The following is an 18,364-nucleotide window of genomic DNA, read 5'->3' on the forward strand; positions in this document are numbered from 1 at the left end:
TCTCAGGGCAGGAGAAGAACACAGCATCCTGGAGTACTCTCTCCACTCTGACCAAAACATACAGGCTGGGGCAAAAGTAGGTTCACGGCTGTGAGTACGCCAAACGCAGCGTCTGTTCTTGTTATTATTATTTATTAACAATTGTATTATTTTCCATACAAACAACTATAAACTTACCTTTGCCCACCCCGTATAATACCTCACTTTTTGTTCCCACAGTGAAGATGTGTGGACATTTCCCACGACACAGACATATCTCTGAAATACTAACTAAGTGCAAAGTTTTCAACATAAACATACTTACCTGCCCTGTGGACGTTCCAACTGCCATGGTCAAGGCACCATTAAATTTCAAAGCAGAGATTGTTGGTAAGCTGTTTATCCTGAAAAGCAACATATCCATGTTCCCAGTAACCAATTCATTATTAATCTTTACGGCAATTCTAATGGGGAAAATATCTCTAGCCTTCTTTTCAAAAAGCAATTGTATCCAAACTTTCTTAGTCAAAATAAAAACTACATATAAATGTAATCCCCCTTTAACAATCTATAGATTATCTTCAAAAACTGTTAAGAAATTGTCTCAAAGTACCTACAAACAAACAAAAAAAGTATAAAACGAGTTAAAGAGACTCAGTATGACAATATAATTGCACTTTAATTAAGCCAGGATAAAGTATTTACAGAACCATCTCCTTTTTTGCTTAAAGGAAAAGTTTTATCTTCAGGTACGGGTATACCCACTTTTAAAAATTAGCTACGTCAAGCTAAAACTGTTAACACACTAGGGTACAAACGGGGACCCCGGAGTCTCTAAAAGTAACAAAGAGCCTGACCAGGCGGTGGCGCAGTGGATAGTGTCGGACTGGGTTGCCGAGGACCCAGGTTCAAGACCCCGAGGTCGTCAGCTTGAGTATGGACTCATCTGGTTTGAGCAAAGCTCACCAGCTTGGACCCAAGGTCGCTAGCTCAAGCAAGGGGTTACTCGGTCTGTTGAAGGCCCACGCACATATGAGAAAGCATCAATGAACAACTAAGGTGTCACAATGCTCAACGAAAAACTAATGATTGATGCTTCTCATCTCTCCGTTCCTGTCTATCCCTCTCTCTGACTCTCTGTCTCTGTAAAAAACAAACAAACAAACAAACAAAAAAAGCATATGCCTGACCTGTGGTGGTGCAGTGGCTAAAGCGTTGAACTGGAATACTTAGATTGCCGGTTCGAAACCCTGGGCTTGCCTGGTCAAGGCACATATGGAAGTTGATGCTTCCTGCTCCTCCCCCTGTTCTCTCTCTCTCTTTCCTCTCTCTCTCTCTCTCTCTCCCCCTCCTCTCTCTCTAAAAGTGAATAAAAAAAAAAAACTTAAAAAAAAAAGAATAAAAGTAACAAAGAACGACCCATGGGACAGCCATGAATGTGGAATAAGCTTCTCTCAGCAGCCCAGAGCATCAGCACCACAAGCACTGAGACCTGTGGGGGACAGCTGGCGGATGAGGAGTCAGAGCAAATACAGTCCTAACTTCAGCGCTCACCGTCCACGTGTCCTCAGACCAGCCCACAGCTAGCCTACTCCTCTCTTCCTCCACCTACCACCTCAACCCAATGCTACGGCGAGCTTCAGTTTGAAACCTTGAGGCCGCTCGGCCACCCTATTCACTATCATTTACTCTGTCTCCTAATAAAATTGTCATTTTCTTCAGGTAGGTATAGGTAAGTTTGCCTCTCAATCTTTTACAATTTTTGTTGTTGGAAATGCAAACTGTTTCTCACTGTATCTAACTGATAACTATTAGAGCCATTTATTTTGTAACCAATTCACTTAAGTCTCCTGTGAGTTCCCACAGCTGTCCAGTGGAGTCCGCTGGGCTTCTCAGGCCGACAGCCATGCCATCTGAAAAGACTGTCCGTCCTCTCCAATACCCACACTTCTCCCTCTTACTATACTGGCTCCCCTCCCAGAACTACACTTCTCTCAGATACAGAGGTGACAGCTCATAACATCTGTGCAGGAACAAATTAAGCTAAGCATAAAAAAAGTCACCAGAAATAGAATCAACACACAGAACTACTTTGAACATTTTGGTTCACACCCACATTTTCCTCTATGACGTGCTGCTTTGTCACAGAAATGTGAGAACACCCTAGAAGCCAAGTGTATGAGTTGCTTTTCCACTAAACGTTATATTCTGGAACTTCTTTACCTAGAAATAAATATAGTTTTGCAACATAACTCAATGTCTTACATAAGCCATTGGTCAGTATTTCCTCATCTGTAAAATAAATATATCAAAGGCTGTTGTTGCAGTAAGTTAAAACAGCATATAAAGAACTCAGAACAACAGAAAGTACTATGTTAGCTATTGTTTCTACTAAGCTGTATTTAACCAATATCTGCTGACAGTGAATAATCCCACATCAAGGATCTGGCCAAGAGAGTGACAGGTCTGCGTACGCGTTGACATGCACACAGAAACATGACTATGTGTGCATTACATGAGCAGCAGTGACCGCTCTGGGGGCTGGGAGGAGACAGGGGCTTCGAATGCTCCCTAACCAAGCTTCTGGAGAACTTCACCCTCCAAGCGTGTACTGCTTTTCCAATCGTTTTAGATGTAGGAAGAGCCAAATAGGAACAAAAATATAAAGAAAACACTTGCTTCCTTACAAGTCTAATCACATCATTTTGCTTGTTAAGTGCAGTGATGGACTCCTGGTTCTATCACTAGACCTACTTTCGAAAGTACTTTCAAAAGGAATGCCATCTGGCTTACACACTTAGTGAGCTGTCACAGAAAATGGTTTTTGTATAAAATAATCACAAAACTACAACCTCAGACAGAAGTCTAAAGTTGTTCATCTTTTAGTAATTGATTCTAATTTTGTATTGATACATCTGTGATCAGACTTACTCTGAATCGGCTGTGACGCTGCTCAGCGCACAGTCCAACAGGCCCACTCTGCCTCGCGTTCTCGGGTCCCAGCACTCTACGCGACCCTCAACAGACAAAGAAAAGTCATTTCAGAGAATGACTACAACTAGGAAATCTTTAGATGAATACCAAAATAAAACCTTAATGATTTAAGTCAGCGATTTTCAACTGGTGTGCTGCAAGAATTTTTAAAACACACAATACCTGACTATTTAGTCAGGAATCCTGATTTCTTTTCCCTAGACTGTCAAATAAACAAATGACATCAGCCAACACAACAACAGCTGTCCAGGGCGAATGAATCAAAATAATATCTTTTTTTTCTTGTCAGATCAGCAAAAAATATATTTTTGGTATGCTGCAGAATTTTAGTAACTAGTTTATGTGTACCATGAGATGAACAAAGTTGAAAATCACTAACTCAAATAAAGAAAATCTCATAAATCTTGCAGCAAGTAACTCCAAATGGTCATGTCTTCTATGTCTCCTCAAAACGAGTTCATAGATTTTACAGACATAAAAGAAGTCACATTTCAAAAATAAAAATATGGGCATACAGATAAAGTCCAGAGGAAATACAAAAAATGTTTAAACCATCCTGATTTTGTGACCTAAATATGACAATTTCTATCACTAAAGCCTGCAATCTAATGTACTTCAAAAAGCACTAAATGCAAGCAAGTCCTTACTGTCTGATTTTGATAACAATAATAAATATTATAGTAACTGACACAAAAGAAATAAAAAACCAACACATTATCAAAATAATGTAAAAATGACTGTTAGAAGTGTGGTCTGACCATGCATTTCGCATTTCAAGTCACAGCAATCAAGGAATCTCAGGAAACCTAGCCTTCGGGCCGGGGGTTCTGCACCCCACAACACACGTCAAGGCTGGTCTGGCAGATGACGCCTGCTCCATATGTAGCTGCTTCTTCAAAGCATTTTCCTGATAGCTAGCCTACACTGCTCTGTAAGGACTCCATTTAAAACTATTTTGTGAAGAAAACTATTTAAAAATTTCCCCTTGGTAGTCTCAAGAAAAGTAATTACCAAGAGAAAGCTTCACTGGCCTGACTCAGGCTATTTTGTTACAGTATTAGGACACATTTGATATAGTTTTACACCTTCCCATTAAATCAGCATCATGTGTCCCATTGCAAATCCTAATCTCCTAACATAAAAATAATTTGAGTAAAGCGACTTAAATTTATCCATGTGGGATTGGCTTAATAAACTACAGCACACCCAAACGATGGATCCTATACGCACTTTACAACAGTTCTGGACGGTGAGTAATAAGTATCGATGTTATAAAAATATATCATCACGTTAGAAGGACGGGGAGGCAAGTAGAGAACCATGACAAACTTCATGTTTCTAAGAAAAACTTTTTTTTTTTTTTGTATTTTTCTGAAGCTGGAAACGGGGAGAGACAGTCAGACAGACTCCCGCATGCGCCCGACTGGGATCCACCCAGCACGCCCACCAGGGGCGACGCTCTGCCCACCAGGGGGCGATGCTCTGCCCCTCCGGGGCATTGCTCTGCCGCGACCAGAGCCACTCTAGCGCCTGGGGCAGAGGCCAAGGAGCCATCCCCAGCGCCCGGGCTATCTTTGCTCCAATGGAGCCTTGGCTGCAGGAGGGGAAGAGAGAGAGAGAGAGGACGGAGGGGGGGGGGTGGAGAAGCAAATGGGCGCTTCTCCTATGTGCCCTGGCTGGGAATCGAACCCAGGTCCCCCGCATGCCAGGCCGACGCTCTACCGCTGAGCCAACCGGCCGGGGCCTCTAAGAAAAACTTTAAAAAATGTATTACTGCTTGACCTGTGGGGGCACCGTGGATAGAGCCTCGACCTGGAATGCTGAAGTCGCCAGTTTGACTCTGGGCCTGCCTGGTCAAGGCACATACGAGAAGCAACCAATGAACCACTAAAGTGAAGCAACTATGATCTTGCTCCCTCTCCCTCTCTCTCAAATAAATAAAATCTTTTAAAAAAATGTATTACTAACATATACATATATCTGCATATACATATCAAAAAACCCCTAAGGGATAATCCTGCACATCATTAAAGAGTTACCTCTGAGGTGTACAATCTGGTGACTGAAAGGCACAGAAGACACGTTTTAAATAATGCTTCTGACATGTTTGTGCTTTTTTTTTGTAACTATGAGTATTTAACATGATTGTAATTAAAAACTCAAATTCAGAAAAATTCTTGACAAGTATGAAGGACACTGATTCAAAGGCACTGCAACTTAAAAGGAGAGTGTTGTGTATTTGTTGAATGCTACCACACAGGACGCACAAATCACAAGCCCATCTGCCTTCAGAGGTGATGCTGTTCTCACCCAGGTTGTTTCATGGTTCTCACCAGCACCTTAATAGAGATGGCAAGGCAAGGATTATCTCCATTTCACCAATGAGGAAACAGCCTCAGGGAAAGGAATTCACCATCACCAAACTATCAAGCAGCAGAGAGCCGAGGTTCATGACACAGCACCTCCTGCTAAGGACAAGAATGGCTGTCACACTGCTCCCGCGAAGCTTGGATCCAACAGTGACTCCCCGTCCTGCCCTGGAAGGTCACTGGTAAAGCATGTCGCATCAGATGCACGACGGGGCAGTCTGCAGCAACCTGTCCCACTCTTCACACAAAAAAGCAAATCAGGGGCTGTCGCTGCATTAGCACCCTGCTGTTAGGAACCAAGCAACCTGTCTTAAATAAAATTTCGTTTATCATTAAATGTCAAACAGTATTTTTTAAATCAAGTCCATGCATGCTTACCTCTACTGTTCCTGTGGCAAATAAGCCATGCATTGAATTTATGTCACAAACATTGTTCTCCCTACAACAATAAAGCAATAAGGGAGAACATATTAGCATCTACTCTTGGGAGAGGGCTACCCAGTAAACCTTCTCAACCAAATGCGGTGGAGAAAGGAGACGCACAGCTCCTGTCCCCCAGCTGCCTGTGCAGCCGCCAGGGCAGGACGGTGCAGTGCCCGAGGTAGTGGCCAGTGTCTGCTCCCCTGCGCAACACTGTCTCCCGGGGATGAGATGAGAGCTTCCTTCTGAGACACTATTCCATGGCTGCGAGAATAAAAAGTTCATTTGACTTTCTCAATACATCTTCTCTGAAGGCAGGAAGGACACAGGCTGTAGCTGTGCCAGCCTTGAGACAGACTAGGGTAGGCCGGGCACACTGCTCTGAGCCTCACTGTCTGCCTGCAGCACGGACACTTCACCGATCTCATCTGCTTGTAGAGAGGATTAAATGGAAAAGCTACAAAATGTCAGCACAGCCTGAGAGTTTACAAGACACTCAATAATAATGGCTGTTGTTATAAATAGAAAACTGCAGCTAAAGAGCAGGTAACTTTTTATTATTCCAGAATACATCATGAGTTACTACTTTTTTTAAAAAAAAGAGCATTTCAAGTCAACATGAAAAAAACCACAGAGAATTTATCCAGTTTTTACTACTACATGCTCTTCCAACCTTTAAAAGCCCTTCCAAAGCCGTAAGGAAGACCCAACAGGCTCTTCGGATCCGCAGATGAGAAATGATCACGCTTACATCCCTTACTAGCTGCGTGACTTAGAAAAGCTACTTACTGTCTTTCAGCCTCAGCTGCCCTATCTGTAAAATGGAGCTAATAATAGCATCTGCCATAAAAATTTGTTACAAATTTAAAATGAGTTACTATATATAAAATACCTACTAATGCCCAATATAGTAAGCCTTTTCACTATTACTGTTATTACTCAATATTATTATGAAAGATTCATTCCTAGGGGATTTCTCTTTAAATAAAACAGTGTAGACAATAATGTATGATAAAAGGAAAATTAAAAAAAAAAAACAACCTTAAATTTCTGCTAGCAAAAACATAAAAAATAAAAATTTTAAAATGATACTCCAAGTTAATTCAAAATTTCTCCAAAAGAAATAAGATCACAAAACGAAATCATGACTGAAAATTAAAAGAACACTACAAAAATAAATTTTTTTAATGAGTTTTAAACTTTCAAGTATATATTTTAGAAATTAAAAATTTTAGGCTCTGACTAGGTGGTTCAGTGAATAAAGTGTCAACCAGACACACCAGAAGGTCACGGGTTCGACCTCCAGTCAGGGCACACAGGAGAAGCAATCAATGAGTGCACAATTAATGGAACAACAAAGTGAAACAAGTTGATGCTTCTCTCTGTCTCTGTCTCCCTCCCCCCCCTTCCTCTCTCTCAAATCAATGAAAAAAATTTTTTTAAATAAAAATTTTAAGAAATCACCAGGTCATTCAGTGACTTTTCTGTTTAAGGAAAAAGCGAATGCTACTCTTTCTATTGAAGTTACCCAGAATATTGCCTAACGCAACACACATTATTCGATAACAATTCTGAACATATGGCTCCATCTTCTGGCCAAAATAAATACAGCAGTATTCTTAAATACTCACGCAGCATCAGTTTGTAGAGGATTTAGGTACCGTCCTTGTTCTAAGTTTAATCTATAAACTTCAGAGCTACAAAGGAATACATAAAGTTAAAAATATGGTAAACTAAAATAAACTTTTCAAATAAATTTAAATACTTATATAAAAATATATATTTCTAGAAACAGAAACATATACACACACACACACATACAGGGGTAGACAAAAGTAGATTTATAGTTGTGAGTACACTAGTTTATTTTAGCATTACTACTTATTATTATTTTCCATATGAACAATACATACAGCAATACATATTGCTCATAAGGCATCACTTCCTTTTGCAAAATACAAAAGATGTACTCTATACCTAAAAAATAATCACCTTATTTGTGTTTGTTCATGTATAAAAGTGATTTAAACCACCTGTGTGCCGAGAAGTAATATGAAGTTAATTAGACTATTATTTATAAATAGCATGATGAATATAAGATCCAAAGTGTATCTATATATATGTGTATATAAGAAAGGCTAGAAGGAAATACAGCAGTAGACTGATAAGGTTTCTTCTGGATGTCATTAATTATGAGTGATTTCTTCCTCTTTATACTTTTTTATACGTATTTTCCAATTTTCTAAAATAGATATGTATCATTTTTATAATCATAAAGAAGGTAACATTTAAGAATAAAAATCTTTTGTAGCTGAACAATGGTGCTTAGAAACTGGCTTCAACCCTAATATGACCCTATCAGGCTGCCCGTGTCTCTCTAGACCTATGGCACCATGCTAACAGACTCAAGGATGTAACTCCTAAACGAGCCCGTCAACTTTGGAACTACATCCTGTGAGCAACTGAAAGGCAGGGACCGCGGCCTACTCTTCTAATTTTTCTTCTCAGTGTGAAGAACAAAAATTGTCTGGGGAAGTGAGGTGGAAAGGAAAAAACAAGGGCATTAGACCCAATACCTTGCGCCAACAAAGTATAAGTCACAGGATGGATAATGGTAAGAGAAATCTCTCCCAAACTTTGGTATTCTGGTTTTGTAGTAAAAACCTGACTGTGAATGGAATTCGATGTATCTGTCATTATGTAAGAAGACAATCTGAAAATGAAACAAGAAATTTAGTTTGGTTAGGTTTCTAGGTAAAGTATGTATTTCATCATTGCTAATACTGGCAAAGAAAACCTCTGATCTTTCTCACCCTCCTTCCTTCTCTCTGTAAACACACATACATATATACACAATACTTTCTCATGATTAAGAATTGTGATTAAGGCCCTAGCCAGGTAGCTTAGTTGGTTAGAGCGTCTATCCCATGCACCAAGGTTGCAGATTTGATTCCTGGTCAGGGTAAAAACAAGGATCAACCAATGAATGCATAAATGTGGTACAACAGATTGATGTTTCTCTCTCTCTCTCTTCAACACTAATAAATTTTTTTAATTTAATAATAAAGAATTATGATTAACAATCAAATTTCGCCTGATCAGGTGATTGTGCAGTGGATAGCACATCAGCCTGGGATGCTGAAGACCCAGGTTTGAAACCCCAAGGTTGCCAGCTTGAGCGTGGGCTCATCCGGCTTGAGCTCAGGGTCACTGGCTTGAGCATGGGATCACAGACATGACCCCATGGTCACTTGCTTGTACCCAAAGGTCACAGGCTTGAGCCCAAAGTCAGTGGCATGAGCCCAAGGTCACTGGCTTGAAGCCCAAGGTTGCTGGCTTGAGCCCAATGTTGCAGGCTTGCGCCTAAAGTTGCTGGCTTGAGCAAGGGGTCACTGACTCAGCTGGAGACCCCGGTCAAAGCACATATGAGAGACAATCAATGAACAACTAAGGTTCTACAACGAAGAACTGAAGTTTCTCATCTCCCTTCCTGTCTGTCTGTTCCTGTCTCTCTCTTGTGCTTAAAATAACCCCCAAAAAACAAAAAAATGAATCAAACCTCTCCAGTGGGTACTTGATGTCTTCTTGCATCTCATTTTTCCTGCAAACCTTACCTTCCAACAGGAAAGCTTAAAACAAGTGCCCTTCATTTACCTGGCACCAACACTGTAATACTGGGTACTGCTCAGTAACCTCAATGGGTAATTTCCCATTTTCTTCAGTTTAATAATCTCACAATTATCACACAGGGTTTGATAAACTTGTATTAACGTTAATGTACTACAAAGGTATCTTTAACCTTTTTAATGAGTTTTTTTCATGCTCACTGACTCCTGGGAGTGAGTTTTGTTTTCAAAAAATGAAGTTAGTTCCAGTTAGTTTTATTATTAACTTAAAATAATGTTGGTTTGATAACCAATTTATGGAAACAAGAACATACATTTGCCTTTTTTTAATGCTGCCTTACACATTTACGATCGTACTCTAGATCAGGGGTCTCAAACTCGCGGCCCGCAGACTAATCCACGAAGTTCAAAATTTTGAACTTCGTGGATTAGTCTGCGTGCCGCACAAAATTGTTCAGAGGGCCGCGAGTTTGAGACCCCTGCTCTAGATGGTCAGGAGGCACGAGGATGTATGTGAACGTTCGTACTACTCAAAGGGTTAAAATCTGGAGGTGATGTTTAAAAGTTATTTTATTGCATAAACTGTGATGGATGAAGACTTGGGGGGTGAACACACAATACCGTGTACAGAGATGTGTTGTAGAATGGGGCAACTGAACCCTATATAAACATGCTAACCGGTATCACCCCAATAAATTCAAAAAATTAAAGCAAATTTATCAATATCTAGATCAAATACACTATAAAATTACATGTCTCTAAACACATGACAAATGGCTACATGGAAAAAGGAAAAACTGCAGTCCATAGTTTGCAGAACTGAAGACAATAGATAAAGCCATGTCAGCTCAGAAAATACAATTTTCCTTCAAGATGACATCTGACATCATTACATTTTCCACTGAAATTGAATAAGAAAATTTTTTTAAAAAGCATGTACATAGTTGGCTGTGTTTTGGATTGTTTAAGAACATGCCACGACCATTTATTTGCAGAATTAATAAAATTAAACATATAACATTGCTATTTTCCTTTTCACATATGAAAGCAACCTGGCAAGTAACACTGGTTCTAGTGAAATAATGAAAATCACACATCTAGAATCGAAGATGGTCTAAAAAACATGACTGCAATCAATTCTTAAAAGCACCTATAAGATTTCACATGCAATGTGGAAAATTTACTTTGATATTAGACTGGACAAAGGCTATCTCTATCACTGTTATTTTAAAAGATACTATATATTTTTTTAAAAAGATACTATATACTATACGTGACAAACTAAAAATATATTAATAGAAAATGATAGTTTTTCTACACAGCCATTTTTAATTTAACAATGGGACACCATAGAGATAAAATACATTTCACTTATTTAGTCTGGAGCACAGGCAGTACAAACCAATCAAGCATACCTTTGAATAGTCATCAGACAATGTTTCAAAGGTGACAACTGAAAAATAAGATACAATAGGAAAAAAACACAATCATCAATTCAAATTTTTAATAAAAGTACAAACAATGCAAAGATTCTAATTCAACACAATAATTATATATAAATGCTGGGTTTTTCTTCCACTTTGCCTCTACATAAATTAAGAACAAAGTTGCCATACTCTACTACTCCAAAAACACCAGATGGAAAAGTTAAAGCTTTATAATTTCTTAGTGCTGATCAACTAAATATTCTGCAGAACTGAAGTCAATTAAAAATAAATTCATAAAACATGACTTCTAAATTTTGCCACAGTTCTTCTGAGATATTCAACATAAAACAACAGAATTAAAGAACATTCAGAAATTGTTGCTTAGAAAAATAACAGTAACTTCTTACCATCTTGTAAACAAAAATAAGGAGTGAAAACAGTTCTTATTACCAGTACACGGAATCTGTATTGGGTGAAAGAAGTTAGGAGGGTACATATCGCATCCCTTTCCCTCAATCTCAAACATAAGGCCACCTGATAAAAGTACCTGACCTTTCCCATCTCAACCTGCCCCCTGTCCTATGCAGAATTTTAAGAATGACCCCACTGACCTTCTCCCTTGCACAGTCCCCCTTTTCTGGAGAATGTGGGTAGAACTTGTGAATGCGATGAGACACCACTCCTGTGACTGTCACATTATATGGCAAAGGGAGATTTACAAATGTATGAGTCCTTTAAAGTAGAGGTTTCTTCTGCTGGCAGCAGAAAGGGAAGTCAGAAGAGGAACAAGAAGGATCCAATGATCTGTTGTTGGTCTGAAGGGGGAGGGGACCAGGTGACAAGGAATGCAGGCAGCTGCTAGAAGCTGAGAGTGGCCCCAGGCTGACAGCCAGCAAGAAATGGGGGCCCACATCTTACAACCTCAATAAACTGTTTCCTGCCAACAACCTGGAAGTCTGGAAGCAAATTCATGCCAGGAACCTGTGGCTAAGAGTTGGACCTGGCTGATACCAAGTTCAGCCCTGAGCATGGAATGTAGCAGAGCCTGACGGCCTTTACCTACAGAGCTGTGAGATAATCAATGGATGTCCACAGGAAACTGTCACAGAGCAAAAGAAACCAAAACACAACCCATCCCCGTTTTAACAAGCAGAATGGCAGCCAACTATAAAAATCTATTTTCACCAATTCAAATTTAACCTCTTACATACCTTCTGAATCTAAACACCTTTCAAACTTCAAGGACAATTGGTAGGTGTCATAGCATCGAATCCGAGGTTTATAAGTTCCTATAAAAAAATTAATGTGATGTAAAACCTGAAGGACACACCTCTCACGGTCAATATCTTGCAGATATGTTAATTATGCTTTCTGTTCAGAGGTAAGTAGGATTCGCTGGAATCATATCAAAAGGAAAAGAATTTAGAAGCAGCCCTCCACAACATCCCAAGGGGAAAATGAGCAAGGATATATAAAATCAAGTTACAGAAAATGAAATACAAATAATTACCCCGCACCAACAATCTAACAAAGTAGATTAAAACAATAAAGTCGTTTTTGTCCATCAAAAGGGCAAAGATGAGAAGATGGTTCATATGGTGTTGGTGAGGGTGTTAAAAAGCCCGCTCACACACTGTTGGTGATTACTGTAAACTGTGATTGCTCCTTTGAGGGACAATCTGACAGTATCTGTAAACTATGTGACGTTTGCAAATGTGTATTTCAACTTATACACATCTGCTCTATAGAAGCACACCAGTAAATGTACCAAAGACATGAAGACTGTTCACTGCAGCACTGTATACAAATGGACAAAAGTTAAAAGCAAGTAAGGCCTGACCAGGCAGTGGCACAGTGGATAGAGCATCGGACTGGGATGCGGAGGACCCAGGTTCGAGACCCCGAGGTAGCCAGCTTGAGTGCAGGCTCATCTGGTTTGAGCAAAAAGCTCACCAGCTTCAACCCAAGGTTGCTGGCTTGAGCATAGGTTACTCAGTCTGCTGAAGACCTGCGGTCAAGGCACATATGAGAAAGCAATCAATGAACAACTAAGGTATTGCAACGAGCAACAAAAAACTAATGATTGATGCTGCTCATCTCTCCGTTCCTGTCTATCTGACTCTCTCTCTGTCTCTGTAAAAAAAAAAAAAGCAAGTAAGACACCTACTGGTATTATTACTTGGTAATAAAAAAAGGACACATTACTGACGCATATAACAATGTGTGAATCTCCAACATGAAGACCTTGGTGAAACAAGACTTACACAAAAAGACCACACAGCATAAGACTGCATTTTTATGAAGTTCTGGGACAGGCTAAACTTGTCTGCGGTAAAAATGATCAGAGTAATGGTGGCCTGTGCTCGGCTGGGGGCAGGGTCACCCATGAGGGCGTGAAGGCAGTTCCAGGTGCAAGGAATGCTCCATACCTTGATGGGGGTCGGGTCACACAGGTGTCGCACTTGTCAACACTCATCAAATGCTACAGTCAAGATCTGTGCATTTCACTGTATGAATATTTACATTAAAAAGCCATAAATAAATACTGAATTCAAGTTAATGATACACACACTGAGGTAGTCAGGGATAGAGTATGTTGATTATCTGCAATTTGTGCTGAGACACATTAAAAACCAGGACGGTGATGAATGGACAGACAGACAGACAGACACATGATGAAGCAAATTCAGCAAGCTACTGAGGAATTTAGGTGGTGGGTAAATGGATGCTCATTGTATAATTTTTTTCAATATTTCTATGTTTCAACTTTTTTATAACAAAACGTTTGGTTGATTTAAAAAGTGACCTAATCTACCATAATATTTCCTGATATGAAATGCACATAAACATCACAATCAAAAAGATGCTTACCAGTTGCTAAAATATATTGTCCATCTTTTGACACCTTAATAGTGGTACAGACAGTAGGCATTTCAAAATCCTGAATGAGTTCAATTCTCCTACGGACATCTACAAAGAGAGAAGATGAACAGCTGATGTAATAATCACACACCTGCTCTGTGTCACAGGAAGACAGACACACAGAGTGGTCACTGCAGGAGCCGTGGGAAAGCCAAGCATAGCCCCACCCACCCACCACTCAGTGGGGTTTCCTCTTAGCTCATACATTATTTTTCTAAGTATCTTATTTTAATTTTTCAAAACAGAAAAAGTACCATCATTAATTGAAAAACACCTGCTTTTAAGACCTGGATAAAACAGGATAAACATTAAATCACTATCATTATTCAATCATGGCTAAGACAAAAATCTTACTATTCCCCTCCCCCAAAAAATAACTAGTTTAGTCCCTGGCCAGTTGGCTCAGTGGTAGAGCATCGGCCTGACGTGCGGGAGTCCCGGGTTCGATTCCCGGCCAGGGCACACAGGAGAAGCGCCCATCTGCTTCTTCACCCCTCCCCCTCTCCTTCCTCTCTCTCTCTTCCCCTCCCACAGCCAAGGCTCCATTGGAGCAAAGTTGGCCTGGGCGCTGAGGATGGCTCTGTGGCCTCTGCCTCAGGCGCTAGAATGGCTCTGATTGCAGCAGAGCGACGCCCCAGATGGGCAGAGTATCACCCCATGGTGGGCATGCCGGGTGGATCCCGGTCGGGCGCATGCGGGAGTCTGTCTGACTGCCTTCCCGTTTCCAAATTCAGAAAAGTAAATAAATAAATAAATAAATAAAAATAACTAGCTTAAACCTTCAAAAATCTTAAGTTTATGTAAGAAACAGCTACCAAGTTGCTTCTGTTGGCACCGCTAATCTATAGTCAAGAGGATTCCGGTTAGAGGAAGACTTCAAGATCTCTGAACCAAAACCCTAACACAGACTCTCACAAAAACAGGTTCTCTCCTATAAGAAAGTGTGCATTCTTGCTGGTTTCCTATTATAAGGACTGTTCATGACTGTGGCCCATTACCACCCTAATCTATTAAACACAAATATAAGATTCAGACCAATTGAGTAGGAGTGGCCCACACAATCTGGAAGACACATAACAATTTGGGATGGGTTGGCAGAAATAGTCAGTGAACCATCTTTTCCTCTAAGTAGTCTGAATCTATTTCCTTACATACTAGAACACCCAACTGGAATGAGAGAATTAGAAGAAATGAGAATCAGTAAACACTACTAAAGCAGCAATTTTGTTTTCCTTTGATTTAAAGTTTTAATTTTTTAACTTTTGTACTATATAAAGGCCAATCTTCCACAATGCCTGCCTTGGGGTATTTATCTCACATCCAGAAAACCGTTTACTATCTTAGATCTTTGATTTTTAGAGGATTACAAATAAAATATACAGGAAGATAAGTCATCCTTTATATATGACAAGTTGTAAAGGAGAAAATATAATGAAAACTGTCTGAAATAATTTAAGGCAAAAGCTGATCTTACATGCCTATCTCCCTGCTGCTGTAACCTAAAGAATCCAAACCTACTGCGATGATTTTTTTTTTTTTTATTTTTTTTTTTACAGAGACAGAGAGTGAGTCAGAGAGAAGGATAAACAGGGACAGACAGACAGGAACGGAGAGAGATGAGAAGCATCAATCATTAGTTTTTCATTGCACATTGCAACACCTTAGTTGTTCATTGATTGCTTTCTCATATGTGCCTTGACCATGGGCCTTCAGCAGACCTAGTAACCCCTTGCTGGAGGCAGCGACCTTGGGTTCAAGCTGGTGGGCTTTTGCTCAAGCCAGATGAGCCTGCGCTTAAGCTGGCGACCTCAGGGTCTTGAACCTGGGTCTTCTGCATCCCAGTCCAAAGCTCTATCCACTGCGCCACCGCCTGGTCAGGCTGCGATGATTTTTTTATGGTTCCTGTTCATATCTCTTGTGTGTAAAATTATAGTGTTCAGGGGAAAAAATGTTCACTGTCTCTAATTGCAAAAACTGCAAATGGATTTAACACATGGAAAAAGATTTGGATACACTGGAGAATAAAGCAATTATGGAGCTAAGAGGAAACAGTCCCCCTTGGGTCTCTGACATTCCCACACATTCTGCTAGGTCTGGCAGGGCTACCAGGCCCTGGCCACTCCTTTACCCGAGCCTTCTCTCAGGGTTACTTATACAGCTGGAAACCCTAACAGGTGCAGTAACACGTCCTCTCTGGACAGAGAGCAGGCTCTCGTACTGCGTGCTCTAAAAACTATGGGCCTCCCAGACTTGGAGTTCCTCAGCTGCAACACCAACCCACTGCACGCAGAAATCCATCTGGGCAATACTGAGTGCCCCTGTGGAATTTAGGGCGAGGAGAACTGACAGACAAACTGACACACATTCTTTGCTGTGTCATGTGAGAAATGGAGGCCTTGTCTCTGACCCAGGAGTCTCACATCTTCTGCTCTTATCCACGAAACAGCAAAAGGCTAACTTACTAGCTTTTAAGGAGGTAAAATCAAACCCCCCACTCACCAGGAACTCATATCAACCGCAGCAAAAAGTTTCTTAAGAAGGAAAAGGGAAAAAGTTCATTTTCCACTGCACATTTATATACCTTCACTTCAGTGTAGTAACAGTGAATGAGTGAAAGGCTTATAATACGGATCACAAATGTGGCAGAAGTGGGGAAAATAATGCTCACCGACATCTTTCTTCTGTAGTGCTCTCTTCTTCCTGTCAGAAAGCCACTAAAGAAAATAAAAAGACTTTATTTCAAAACATATTTACTTGAATTGTTTTTCTACTGGCAAAAATAACACATTAAAAAAATTTAAGGGAGAAGACAAGATGGCGCTGGAGTAGGCGGATGTACCAACTCCCACCTCCCAGAACCAAAGTGGACTACAAACTAATTTTAAGAACTATCATCTGGAAAAACCAACTTTGGACTAAACTAAGAGGACTCTTCAACCAAGGAACACTGAAGAAGCCACACCGAGACTGGTAGGAAGAGCGGAAATGCGGAGAGGGCTGCCCAGCTCCCGGGAGCGAACGGCAGCCGGGAGAGACTCGCGTGGTGGGAAGTGAGTTTAGCAGAGAGGGGAGGGGTCTGAGCCCCAGGAACACAGCCCCAGCCTGCAGCCCCAGAGCCCAGAAGAGGCGTAAGTACAGTATTTAGCTGGAAACAAGTCAGGATACTGTTTGTGAGAAAGAGTCTGATTTCTCAGACCCAGGATTCTTCTTAAAGGGACCACGCAGAACACCTCTCTCACAACCACTCACCCGGGGCTCCAGGGGATGGGGAGAGAGGAGAGGACTGGAGTAGCAGGAAAAGAGTGTAATCTAGGAGGCAAAGGGAAAAACATTTTGGGAGACAGACACCCTAACCCCTGGGACAAGTCACTCCCCAAATCTGAAGTGAATATTTCCCCCGGAAACAGCAATACCAGCAAAGGGAAGCAGGACACCAGCCAAACAAGCTCCCCCGCGGCACTCAGAGCAGAGTCGCTTAGAAGGAGGGAGCTTTTGGGGCTACAGTAGTGAGTTTTATGGTCTAGGCTGCAGCGCCCGCACCCACCCATCTGAGGGCTCGCCCAAGGGCTGGTGGCGGCGGGACGCGGAAGTGTGGTTCTGTCGGCAAGGGTAGGGTGGAAGCCTGCTGGCTGCCACTGGGCTCACGTGTGAGCTCAGTCTTGCCCGGCTGGGGAGGAATAGGCGCGCAAAAGTGGTCAAGCCCAGCTGCCGGCAACCTGTAATCCAGCCTGCAGGAGAAGGGCGGGAACTCTGGAAGGGGTGGAGACAGGCCTAGGGCAAGGGCGCAGGAGCACAGCCTTATCCTGCCCGTGGAACCGAGGCTTGTGGCCTGACTTGGGAGCTGGCTCCTCCACGGGGGTGGAGCCAAAAGCCCAGAACAGGTGGAGTTCCCCTACTGAGCTGAGCGTGGGCACGCAGTCCTGTCCAGCCAGTAGAGCCAAGGCTAGCAGCAGTTCCACGAGCGGGCTCCTCCTGCAAGGGCGGGGCAAAAGCCCGGAAACAGGCAGAGACCCGCAGCTGAGCAAAGGTGCTAGCCACTGCCCTCAGGGCCGAGCGTAACGTCACACATGGGGGCGGGGCAAAGGCCAAGGCCACCAAGGCTTGTGCACCCGAGCACGTGATCACAGCCACTCCCGTGAAAGAGAGGTGGAAACCACAGCAGCAGCCCCAGTGGGCAGGCACCAGCAACACCCAATCCCAAAAGCCCTAGGCAGCAACAGAAGAGGGGGTGGCACGCCTGCAGACAGACCATACCTAGGGAACAGAGGCCATACCCAGTGGACTCCAGTGGCCAAAACCTTCCTTTACACAGAGAAAATGAAAAGGCAGAGAAATGCAACACAAATGAACCAAGAGAAATCCCCAGAAAAGGACCTAAATAAATCAGATATAACCAAATTACCAGATGCAGAGTTTAAAATAATGATTGTTAGGATGCTCAAAGATATTAGAACAACAATAGATGGTCATTATGAACACCTAAATAAAGAGATAGCAAATATAAAAAAGGACATTGAAATAATAAAAAAGAATCAGTCAGAAATGACAAATACAATATCTGAAATAAAGAACACAATGGAAGAAATTAAAAGCAGGATGTATGAAGCCGAGAATCGAATCAGCGAGT

The 18,364-nt window shown here is 41.5% G+C and overlaps 1 protein-coding gene across 2 annotated transcripts in view; it reads right to left on the reverse strand.

Moving 5' to 3' along the window:
• NOL10 (nucleolar protein 10) overlaps positions 1–18,364 on the reverse strand; it is a 77,775-nt gene that overhangs the window by 50,271 nt on the left and 9,140 nt on the right. Inside the window, exons 2-10 of one of the 2 annotated variants that reach the window (XM_066385990.1) lie at positions 16,406–16,451; positions 13,687–13,785; positions 12,027–12,104; positions 10,804–10,841; positions 8,339–8,475; positions 7,394–7,459; positions 5,721–5,781; positions 2,911–2,996; positions 305–383 (exon numbers count right to left, since the gene is read on the reverse strand). In XM_066385990.1, coding sequence (XP_066242087.1) covers positions 305–383; positions 2,911–2,996; positions 5,721–5,781; positions 7,394–7,459; positions 8,339–8,475; positions 10,804–10,841; positions 12,027–12,104; positions 13,687–13,785; positions 16,406–16,451 — 690 coding nt within the window. The remainder of the gene's footprint in view (positions 1–304; positions 384–2,910; positions 2,997–5,720; positions 5,782–7,393; positions 7,460–8,338; positions 8,476–10,803; positions 10,842–12,026; positions 12,105–13,686; positions 13,786–16,405; positions 16,452–18,364) is intronic. The other variant, XM_066385991.1, reaches the window with a different exon arrangement.

Source organism: Saccopteryx leptura, chromosome 5 (genome assembly GCF_036850995.1).
Source record: "Saccopteryx leptura isolate mSacLep1 chromosome 5, mSacLep1_pri_phased_curated, whole genome shotgun sequence".
NCBI classification, from domain to species: Eukaryota; Metazoa; Chordata; class Mammalia; order Chiroptera; family Emballonuridae; genus Saccopteryx; species Saccopteryx leptura.